The 12,056-nt window shown below is 43.6% G+C and overlaps 1 protein-coding gene across 5 annotated transcripts in view; it reads left to right on the forward strand.

Annotated features, from left to right (window-relative positions):
- Positions 1 to 248: 248 nt before the first annotated feature.
- The window catches only part of CRYL1 (crystallin lambda 1), a 59,888-nt gene continuing 48,080 nt past the window's right edge, over positions 249 to 12,056 (forward strand). For 2 of the 5 annotated variants that reach the window (XM_030477934.1, XM_030477935.1), the window contains exons 1-2: positions 2,848 to 2,954; positions 5,271 to 5,378. In XM_030477934.1, the coding sequence (XP_030333794.1) occupies positions 2,923 to 2,954; positions 5,271 to 5,378 (140 nt within the window). In that variant the 5' untranslated portion in view covers positions 2,848 to 2,922. Of the gene's footprint in view, positions 358 to 462; positions 613 to 1,886; positions 1,950 to 2,810; positions 2,955 to 5,270; positions 5,379 to 12,056 lie in introns of those variants that run through there. The other 3 variants (XM_030477933.1, XM_030477932.1, XM_030477931.2) reach the window with 3 other exon arrangements.

Below are 12,056 nucleotides of genomic sequence, written 5' to 3' on the forward strand. Positions count from 1 at the left end.
TTTCTTCCCATACCAAAAGCTCAGGCTAGGGGACACCATTTTTTAGAAGCATGCAATTCCTTTATTTTCTGCAAGGAGGAACTCATGTCTCCTTCATACTCCACTTCCCTGTGGCTCACAGTTAATGCTAGCGGTTTCCCTTTGTTTCTTACATGACTCTTTTATACTATCCTGCTCCCCCCCTCCAGTAAACCCACCTCCTCTCCCCAGCCAGTAGAAGATGTCAGGTCCTCACGTGGGGCAGCGGAGGAGCATGCTCAATAGAAAGAGAGTAAAAACATGGAGGAATCAACTTTACAGCTCCCAACACAAGCCAAGTCTGCTCTTACTGCTGTTGGACTTAGAATATCTATGCTGGTGAGTGCGTATTTGCTCCCCTTGGGCCTCTCTTGCTGCCAGTACAAGCCCTACTTTTCGTTCTCTAATGGAGCCCAGGACCTTTCACCATTTTGTTGGTTATAGGTTGTTGATGTTTCTGAGCTTGGAGTGCCTTGTGACTTTCCCATACGAGTTGTGGAAGAGGGAGGAGAATCACTCTACCTTATTCATGGAGGCTGCAAGTACTGGGCCTAACAACTCTTACGCTGTTACACAGTAATGAAACTTTGGTTGGTTGGTTGTTTTTATATATATATATATATATTTTCTTCCCTTAAATTTTTTGGAGAATTTAATTCTTTATATTTTACTTTCTTCTTGCAAACTTTGGATCTATTCAGTTTGGACTCATCAGTGTGTCCGCTCACCACAAACAATGGGGAATATGGCTGCTGTCATTACCTAATCATTAACTACCACAGAGGCATGTGGCTTTGTCACTAATATATGGGTGATAATAATATAGTTCAGATTTCATTGCTGCTGACCTCTTGTTTTGTTCACCAACAGGACTTAAAGGCCCTGTAATTGCTATTATCACAACTGTGATTAGGTCTCAAAGCCCTGTAGTAACACCTCATGAACAGTTTAACTGAGCTTTTAATTCTGCTAATTCTAATTGTTTGTCTGTAATGGCTTTTGTCTCTGATAGTCTATTACTTAAGACAAGGTATGAGTGCACATCTAGGGCGGTCAAAGACTATTAAAATAAATTACTCTTCCAGCTGTACTTCCAAATGGGAGTGATGGTGAACATGTTCTGAAAACCATGTTTCCAAGCCCAGGAGACTTTAGTTTTATGTTCTAGGAACTTTTTTTTTTTTCTTTTAAATAAAAACTTGGGTACGCAAAATAAGGATTCATTGATTGCTTCAGTTACGCTTTGGCTAGACAGAGCTCTGTAACATGTGCCAAGTTATGCCATTTTGAATTAGTCTTCAAAGGAACAAAATTGATACTTGATAAAAATCATAAAAAAACACTTTACGCTAGCCTGCAGAAGCAGCAGAACTGGCATGGCACCCTGTTATCCCACTTCCTTCAATCTTCCTGTGGCCCAGTTACATTCACTTTGCTCCACCTACATTTCTCAGCTACTGGCAGGTCTCAGGTTACATGGGTGGTGATAAGGTTGGGAAGTCACAGAGATACTATAGTTTGGTTTTCCACCTGCTGTGGACATCTCTGTCTCCTTGTTGAAGGTAGTTGCAATTAGCAAAGTGCTAGTGAGGAGGATGGATGTACAAAGTTACTAGCTAAGTCTTTTATTATATTTTTTTCTTGGAAACTAGGAGAGGTGATAGCCAAGCAAAAGTTCACTGAATTTCGTCAGTAACCATGAAACATTTATTCTGGGAACAAATGTGTTAATTTTCAACTTAATTTTTTTCAGAAAGCCAGAAACGCAAGAAATCCTGCCATGTATTTCTCAGCTGCAGTAAGAGCACAGTAATACAATTTTTGATAACAAGTAAGCATTTAAAATATTAACTCTTGTCTCTTTTCAGGAATATCCAGCATGGTTACAGAGCAATATGCAGATGAGTAGGAACCACACAAAATTAGAAAAAGTGAGTAATGCAGCATTCCAGCAGGAACAGTAGATGTTGTAGAGCAGCTTAAAAATTTATATTGTCATTGTAATATCACACTTTTGCCTAATTTTATAAAGTTTTTGTACAAAACTCAAGAAGAGCAAGAAAAATATTTTAATTCAGAATTCAAGAAGAAAGTATTTTTTAAGGATAAGATGGCTTTGCTTAATGTGAAAAGAAAGAATGGAATTAGTTTGAAATTTGAACTTTATATTGGAATTTGTATGTGCGCTCGTCAAAAACCAGAGAGCAGCAGAGTTTGATGTATTCTAGTGCTGTCTCTGGCCAAGGTGTGACAGGGTCTTTGCATCTCTGAAGGTGATCGAATCCCATGGCCCAAGCTTTCCCAGGTGTTTCAGTTTCATTGGGAGCTCACCTGGGGATACCTGAACACCTTTGATTATGTGGCCATAGGGGTCCATCCATTTTATCGGCAAGTAAACCCTTAGCCTTTACCCAAACCTTGGCCTGTCCCACCCCACAGCCGGTGTAACAGGCAGCCCTCTGTCCTCGTCCTGCAGGTGAGCATCCTCGCCTGCTTCCTCTTGGAGGGTGAGCGTGCAGGACCGGCCCTTACACGGGGCCAAAGCAGCGCTGCCGGCACGTCGAGGTGTGAAGGCTGCGCTGGAGCCGTGAGGCAGATGACCCTGCCCTGCGGTGCACACGGGGTGCGCAGCGCTCCCGGGCCGGGGCCGCCAGTGTGTGTGGCGCGGGGCGGGGCGCGGCCGGGGCGGGCTCTGTCGCCGGCAGGGAAGCGAAGGCCACCGGGCGGCTCCAGGAGCGGCCGCTGAGGGGCGCGGCGCGCAGCCAATCAGAGCACTCGTAGCAGGAACCAATGGGGGCGGCCGTGACATGGCGGGAGCCGTGGGTGGGGGCGGGCGCGCGCGCAGTGGGGTAGCGCTGTCTCCCGTGGTGCCGTGCCGGTACCGCACCTCCCGGCCCCGCAGGCATGGAGCCCGGCCAGGTGGCGATCGTCGGCAGGTAAAATCTCTCCTCTCCCCTTCTGCGGGTAGTTGCAGTGCTCTGGGGAGGAGCCGCCAGCCCGGCTCGGCCCCCGGGGGCTCTGCGAACGGGTGCCCGGGGACGTGCGAAGGGGCTGGGGCGCCGTCCCGGCGAGGTCCGGCCTGCGCGGGGTGGGCTCGGCGGCTCGGCGTGGCGAGTAGGGCGCTCCCCGCGCTGCCCCGGCTGCTGCAGGCGTCGGACGTGGCCGCGAGGTGCTAACTCGGGGCAGACGGTGGGGTTCGGCGTGTGTCATGCATGGGGGAGAGCAGCGCTGGGGTAGGGGAGCAGTGCGAGGGGGGCGGGCCAGCTGCGGGTTCCTGCCGGCCTTCGGGAACCAGGGGGAAAATGCACACATCTGACTCACTGGAAAGAGTGTCTTTGCTTAAGTCTCTGACAGCTTTGTGCCACTTAAAAAACAAACAAAGCAAACTCCAACAAACAAACGTCCACAGCATCTCTGCTCGAAGTAATTCTTTAGATCTGAAAAACTGCTGCCCTTTTTCATTGCAGTGTTTTGTGTGTGTAAGTGCAAGAGGAGTGCAGAAATCCAAGCACAGCTTTAAGATCCTGTCTGTCAACTATGTCAAGAAACTCCCAAGTTTCTGTTGGTCACTCCTGCATTATACTTTCTTGACACAAGATACAACAGTATTTCTGACTTGTGTGGGAATGCATTGTTGTATCCTCTTCTTGAGTTCTTTATTTGATCAGTAATCTGGTGGCAAGAGAAAACATGGGCCAGACAGTAACACACCACTATAACTTGGTGCTAGAAGCATGGTCTGCATGTATTAGCCAGACCAGTTGAGGTCTCGGGACACGTGTCTCGGTGCCCTCATGCGACGGTGATAAAGCTGGCTGTTACCAGCGGAGCCTGGGGAGTGCTATGGGTGTGCGAAGGGTTGAGAGCTTTGCTCTCGCTTGCTGTGCCTGCTGTGGCACGTTTGTTCTGTAGCTTGCTTGAGAACTGCTGAGGTCTGAACTTAGTACAGTGAGGTTGTGTTTTTTCTTTTAAATGGTAAGTATCAAGTGAGAACTTACTGTCCACTTAACAACACTAAATGCAAAGGTTTTTTTTGTTTTGTTTTGTTTTTGTTTTTTCCTAATTATTTCCACTGATTCCTGCTGTTTCCTGCAACTTCCTGGGTTTGGTTTTGTTTTGTTTTTTAATATTTAAACCAAAGGCTGAATGTGTTCCTGTTTTCTCTTCCTTCTTTTCTCATCTGCCCTACTGCTTTATCTCTGACTTTTACTCCCCTTCTAATCCTTTATCAGTGCCCTAGTGACATTGCATTTTCCAGTTGCCAGAGGTTGCTGAAGTTTAATACTGCAAATACAATGATTTCGGAAATGACAGGAAATACATGTAATTATTAAACCCCCCACTGTGGGTATGGAGTTCTGCTCTTGTCTCTGTTAGGGATTTTTTTTATTTTTTATTTTTGGTGATCTCAGGTGATTTAAGCTTATGACACTGTGCCTCAGCGCTTGTGTTTGAAGAGACTGTACCTGCTATAAATCTAAGTTAAAACCTGCATTGCTTTGAGAGACATGATAAAATTGTCAGTCGCTACAAGTTTCTTCTCTGTGTTTCTCGGTAATGGGACTTAGTCAAAAGGTGTAGGGACATAGGCAGGTTGTTCCTATGTGCTTCCAGCATTATAAGAGTGCTTCATCTAAAAATAAATGTAGTGCTAGAGGAGGGTAGGTGGAAAAGTAGTATCAAACCCATGTTTGGTTGTCTGCCTTTTTTCTTTCCTCCCCTTTTCACATGCTTATGATACTTCCTGAATTGCTGAGCACCCACAACTTCAGTAGCTGGGTCTCAGTTTTTTCTGATCAGCTCTGAAGCAGGATCCTGAACTCTTGGACCAGTAGGCTGCTGTCTGTCTTTAGACTATGAACTGGACAAATTAGTTTTGGGTTTTTTTTAAATCTCTTTAGTGTAATTTTATGCACCAATTCCAGGTTAAGATTGTAGCTGCCAAAAGTGTTGATACTTGAGTCCAGTGTCCCAAAGTAGTAGTTCCTACTATTTGAATTCTGCTGTCCTTTTTCTGTTTTACTTGGACTTTTTTTTATTCCCCATTATCTTTCTCCCAGCTCTCAGAGAAGCTGCTACACAGCTAGCAAAGGATATTTCTCTGTTTGTTGTTTCTTATCAACATGTAACCAATCTTTTAATCAGATATTGAAAAGTCCAAGCTCTGGTTTCCTTCTTGCAACATTTGTGAGACCTCATTCCTCAAAAGAAATGCTGCTTTATTGATTGGCTGATACTTTTTTTCTTTTCAGTGGACTCATTGGTCGCAGCTGGGCCATGGTGTTTGCTGCTGGAGGCTTCAAGGTGAAACTTTATGATGTTGCACAACAGCAGCTAACAAGTGCACTGGAAAGTATTCGGTAGGTCACCTGGCTTGAAATGACTGGGATTGCAATGAAACTGTGGGATTTCTGTGATTATGAATGAACAGTCATCTCTTACTATTCAAGGGAGCATACATTTTAATCTTTGAAGAAGGCTTTAACTTTGAAATACAAGTCCGGTTAAGATCAGAACTGTGTTCCCAGATCTCTCAATGACACTTCTGAAGAGCACTTTAATTCTTAAGTAATGATTTAGGAGTTTAAGTTTAAATCCAAATTCTTGAAACAGTGTTTACCATGATTAGTTTATCTGTAGGATAAGCTTAAAATACATGAACAGAAAAGTTTGTACATAGAAAGACAACAAAGACTCTTTCAAAATGGAAGTAGGCTACTATGGATTGTTGAGAAGCCCTGCTACAGTTGTTAGTATTCTATAACTAGATTTTTTTAAATTCTTAACTCGTATTTTTGGGTCCTAGAAGAAGAAGTTGTTAAAGATGACTGGTTATAGTGAAGGCTGGGAGTTATCTCTAGAAGGAACAAATCTGAGTGTGTCAACATGAGAGTAGTCACACTGGTTCAGACCAACAGTCCTCCAGCCCATTTCTCTGTTGCCCTGCAGCACTATGGCTAAAGCCCCAAACTTTTGTTGCACGACAGAGCTACAAGTTCAAGTCCTGCCTGTCTGCTCCCTTCCCCCAACATTCAGTGCCTTGAATTTGTTCATGTATTCAGTAACTCTGAATTTCTTCCAAGAATTTCTCTAACCTTCCCTGGAACCTGTGTGAATCCTTTTGCATCCTCCTTGCCAAAGGACTTTGTGTTCTGCAGGTTTACTGTTCACTGTGTGAAGAGCTATTGCCTTTTGTTTGTTTTGAACCTGGCTCCTCGACCGCTTTGTTTGGCCGGTACTCCTTGTGTTACAAGGGGCAGCGTCTAGTTGGTCCTGTTCAACTTCTTCTTGAGGATGGTCCTGGAAATAGAGCTGGTTTATGCCCATGAGACCATTTTTAAAGTCTTTTATTTCCCCATGCCTCTCTTTCTAAGTAGATGTTAGTCAAACCAACAATTTCTGTTGCTCCACCTAGATGAGAGACACTTTTGTTTTTTACAGAATTACTGTAATAGTGGCAGCCAGGATGAGATTCTCGGTTACTGTAGAGCGGGCAGTTTTGCAGTCTACATTACTAAAGACACCACTCACTGCTATTTTTTTCTTATTTAATAGGAAAATTAGGACATCAGCCTTCCAAGGGTTTGAATTTGGAAAAGTGAAGCATAAAGTGTCGTGTGTAATAGGATAGAGTGCTATTTGAGTGTGTCTGTACTGGCCCATTCTTGCATTTGCTGTCCTATAGGAGTTCAAGGCAAGTTTTGTCTTTTGCATAAGGTGTTCTTAACTTATAATTAACTTGTGTATCTTGGCTGTTATACCATCCTAGTTAAAAAGCCTAGTTTCTGGACAATGTCGGTTTCGTGACGCAAATACAAGCTATGCAGTTTCGTCAACCAGTATTTTAATCATTATATCTATCAAAATACTGTCATAGAATCATAGAATGATAGAATCATAGAATCGTAAGGGTTGGAAAGGACCTTAAGATCATCTAGTTCCAACCCCCCTGCCATGGGCAGGGACACCTTGCCCTAAACCACGTGGCTCAAGGCTCTGTCCAACCTGGCCTTGAACACCGCCAGGGATGGAGCATCCACAACCTCCCTGGGCAACCCATTCCAGTGCTTCACCACCCTCACTGTAAAGAACTTCTTCCTTATATCTAATCTAAACTTCCTCTGTTTAAGTTTGAACCCATTACCCCTTGTCCTACCACTACAGTCCCTAAGGAAGAGTCCCTCCCCAGCATCCTTGTAGACCCCCTTCAGATACTGGAAGGCTGCTATGAGGTCACCACGCAGCCTTCTCTTCTCCAGGCTGAACAGCCCCAACTCTCTCAGCCTGTCTTCATATGGGAGGTGCTCCAGCCCTCTTATCATCCTCGTGGCCCTCCTCTGGACTCGCTCCAACAGCTCCATGTCCTTTTTATGTTGAGGACACCAGAACTGTACGCAGTACTCCAAGTGGGGTCTCACAAGAGCAGAGTAGAGGGGCAGGATCACCTCCTTCGACCTGCTGGTCACGCTTCTTTTGATGCAGCCCAGGATACGGTTGGCTTTCTGGGCTGCAAGCGCACACTGCCGGCTCATGTTAAGCTTCTCGTCAACCAACACCCCCAAGTCCTTTTCTGCAGGGCTGCTCTGAATCTCTTCTCTGCCCAGCCTGTAGCAGTGCCTGGGGTTGCCCCGACCCAGGTGTAGGACGTTGCACTTGGCTTGGTTAAACTTCATAAGGTTGGCATCGGCCCACCTCACAAGCGTGTCAAGGTCCCTCTGGATGGCATCCCTTCCCTCCAGCGTATCAACCGAACCACACAGCTTGGTGTCGTCGGCAAACTTGCTGAGGGTGCACTCAATCCCACTGTCCATGTCACCGACAAAGATGTTGAACAGGACCGGTCCCAACACCAATCCCTGAGGGACACCACTCGTTACAGGTTTCCAACTGGACATAGAGCCATTTACCACAACTCTTTGCGTGCAGCCATCGAGCCAGTTTTTTATCCACCGAGTGGTCCATCTATCAAATTGATGTCTCTAACATGATGTCAAACTTCTTTGCACTGATTTCATAGCACACAAGCTGCAGTAAATCCCTTTGAGTTACTAATATGATACTTGTGTTGAGAGCTGGAGCTTGAATAGGTAATGGGGGCTTGCATGAGAGAGTGGCAGAGGAATGCCTGTTGGAGCTGTCCAACAAAGCCAGCTGGTGGCTACTTCTCTGGACTTGCTGGGATTTGCTTTCTTTTTTCCCTTCAGATAGCTAAGTACTTTAAGGGAGGCTTTTAGGCTTAGGGGTTTTGTGGGTTCTTTTGGTTTTGTATTGAAAAGTATTTGTTCCACCCCAGACTGCAGTCCATGAACTTTCAGTGTATGCAGATCCTTTACATATTAAGGAGAAACTGGAGTGTGGAGATGACTATTTGTATCTTCCCTTTTTTAAACAAAAGTGGGATTTGACTAGTAAACAACATTCACTTCTAAAAGGAGGCAATACTGCTTTGACAGAAATGGTACTTAAGTATTAAATATTCTATGTCATTGACTTTTAGCACATCGGCTTGCAACTCATTGCCCTTTATATAAATTCAGAACTTCGCAGGGTTCATTAACCTAATGAGTTCAACTCTTGCAGAACAATAGGTAGGCAGCAGTGGTGTGTAGTCCTGCAAGAGGACTGGAGTGAGTCTGGGATGGACCTACAATCGTGAGGAAAGCCTCCATGTATCTGTATGGAAAATCTGAAATGAATCTGTAAATTTATTCAAAGCACTTGTCATAGGTAGAAAAACTTGAGATTAAAGCATGGGATTTGGATCTACTGAAACAAGTGGAAATATGTATCAGGTGGCCACAATATCAGTAAACCAGATACAGAAAGAAAAGGAGAGTGTGTTTACTAAGGCCTAACATGGTGTGATGGATTTACTACCTATCTACCTGTTGACAGACACATGGCAGTTGGTGCCTTGACACATGAAACGACCGCACGTTGGACTGAACTGGGTGTACCAGTGACATTATTAACCAGTGTCTGCTCTAATGGAACAACCTTATGTTCTGAAGAAACACTGATGAACAGCTTTATGCTACATTTGACCTACTGAATGTGTGCTGTAGTAACTTGCCTTGGAAGATGTAACTCGTATGCAGTATGCTGTCTTTTGAGTCAGTGTGATTCTGCTTTGAGTGCAAGATTGCTAAACTTTAAAATAATGAGAATTAGAAAAAGAAGTAGTACCCTATTCCTCAAAATAATCCTAAGAGATAGGATGTAGAAAAACTTTAGTGCATGCCCCTAAGAAAACTTTTATGATTCTTGTAATACGTAAACTTTTTTCAAATAATTACTGTGCTACTGTTGTAAATTATGCTGCTGATAAAGATTCGTAAATTCCGGTAGAAATGCTGTATTTCCCCCCACTATGTAACTGGTTCATGTTTTGTATAGAACATTTTTTGCACATATAATGAAAAACTATTTCAAGGGTAGAAAGTTTAGTTGAAGAGGACACTAAAACTTGGATATTTGCACATGTATTCTGTGATTTCTTTCTAGAAGTAGATGCTGGTTGGATATGATATTTACTTAGATATAAAACTTCATCTCTTCCAGGATACAGGAGCAGATGACTGGTTTTAATATCTAAAATCACAAACAGTTGTATGCATAAAAGCTGTAGATAACTTTTATTAAAAAACAACATAGCAGATCTCAGTGTGTGGTACTGAATCTAAACTAAAAGTGAGGCTGTTCAGTGAGAATTACTTGTATGTCTGCTTTATCTGACTATAAATTGGTCTTCTGCGTGGTTCAAAGACATTGGACCTTTAAAGACTTGGAGCCAAACAGTCTTGAGATCAGGATGTCATACTTCCTCTCTTCATTAATTATTAATTTAGCCATAAATATTATTGAACTTGATACATAGTGCAGCACTGCACTAAGCAACCTCAGCTTTTCCATGCTGTAGAAGTGCAGTTGCTATGAAAACTGAACAAGATGTGGGAGCTAGAAAAAGTGGTATTTCCCCTGTCCTACCCCTGGCCAAGTGAAGTACTTTAAGAATTCTGTACTGTTGTAAATGGGGATCTGGAACTGTAATGGAGTGCCTGATATATGGTAGGTCACAAGGCCAATGAAATAAACTGTATTTGTGCCTATGACTCTCTTTATAGCCAGAGTTTTGAAAGACTTTCCCCTGTAACACAGGTTCATTGTCTCTTTTCAGGAGCAGACTAGTTTCTAGAAAATGTACATTACTTCTTGCGGTCTGGTGCCCTCTTCTGCTTTGTGTGTATAAAAGGGGAACGGTTTACTGGGTTGGTTTTGTAGCATGAGGAGTACAGTGATGCAGGCTCTGCCTTCTTTTCCTAGCTTGTGGCATGTTCCATAGCTGTGTGGCTAGATACTTTCCCAAACTGGCTTTCTCTTCCTGTCTCTGTTGTGTATTGTATCAACACTATACTTGTATCAAGGGCAAAATGAAGCTTGGCTTAAGTCTTCCTTGATAGTTTTATATATCTCCTTCAACGGGACAACTTCTAACTAGATGATTCTTTTCAAAGTGTATTTTGGTAATTGAGTGCCTGACACTGACACATCAAGCTTGTACTTGGTTCAGAATCATGGTCTTGATTCTGCCTTTTCAGTTTTTCTTTGCTCTCCTTCCCCGCTCTCCCACTTGGAAAGTGCAAGTAACTAGCTAGGTGAAATTGCTTCATTTGCAGAATTAACTAGAGAATGTATTAATAGGCTTTGGGAGGGGATATGTTCTGTCTCTCAAAAGGCTCTGCCCTGGCCATTCTGTAGTTGAAGACACCTCCAAAGGAAAATGTTGTCTTTTCACCTCATTCTACTATGGGAGCCAGACCCCTGGGCAGCTAGAATATGTGATTTAGATAAGAGTGATCTTTGTAATTGCAAAGGCTGTGTTTTGAGAACAGTTATGGTGTTGACATTTGCCTGGTATATGGAAGTAACAGGTTGTCCAAAAAGCTGGATAAATCTCCATCCCTGAAGGCTTTCTAGGCTTGGCTACACAAAAACAAGGCTAACCGAATCTGGTGTTAGCAGTATGTCTGCAGGTAGAAGAAGCTGGACTTGAGACTTCCCAGGGCCCCTTTCAGCCAGTGTATCTGTGACTGTGAGAGCCTCAGGTTTCAGGCTGGGTCGGCATGGTTAGAAGCAAAGATGTGAGCTGTGGGTCTCTGGTTTAGGTAGGCCTACTTTGGGTTTGGTGAGAATTTCCATCTTGAACCTAAACTTAAATCAGACAAGCAAAATTAACATCCTGAGAGTGCCATGGCTGGAAAGCAGGTTGTATGTATGATAACTTCAGGAGATCTCAGAATTTTGATTTGCTTTTGTGCATCACCATGCTCTTATACTGTAGTCCTTTGCATTGTGCCTCTTCAAAACTGTGTCAAAGGCAGATGTGCAACTATCCCTCTTTAATATACTGCCAAACCTACGGATGAAGTATTTGACAGCTCTGGATGTCTCTTGTCTGGACAGAAACGTACATACTTTTGTGGTCCAGATTGTACTGCAGTCTCATGAAGACATAATATGTAATAACTCTTCCATGGTGGTCTGTTTTGTGTTTACCTTTAGTCCGGGGAAGGCAGGAAGAGGGAAAGTGGCTGGTAATGCATTCAGATGGCCAACTGCAACTCAGTATTAGCAGCTTACTGTTTGGCCATTTCATGTGTGGACAGTGAGCTGGTCCCAGTGTCGGGGGCTCTCAGTTGGCTACTTGATCTGTTGTGTCTCAGGCTAGATAGATGGGACCAGTGATATTTTGTTTGGTTCAGCTTTTTGGTGTGGGTGGTTTTGTTGTTTTTTTTTGTTTTGGTGGTGGTGTTTTTTTGGTTGAGTTTTGGTTTTTTTCCCTGGGTTGTTTGTGTTTGTGGTTTTTTTTTTTTTGGTGTGGGTTTTTTTGGTTGGTTTTTTTGGGTGGGGGGATGTTGTGGTTGTTTTTCTTTGATTTTTTTCTCATGCCAACTACCCTCTCATCAGACAGCGCTAGATGGTAGTGCTAGATGGTGGTGCTAGTCTTTGGGTAGTGGTGGTTGGCTAAACGTGTTGTC

This window comes from Strigops habroptila, chromosome 2, assembly GCF_004027225.2.
Source record: "Strigops habroptila isolate Jane chromosome 2, bStrHab1.2.pri, whole genome shotgun sequence".
Taxonomy (NCBI): domain Eukaryota; kingdom Metazoa; phylum Chordata; class Aves; order Psittaciformes; family Psittacidae; genus Strigops; species Strigops habroptila.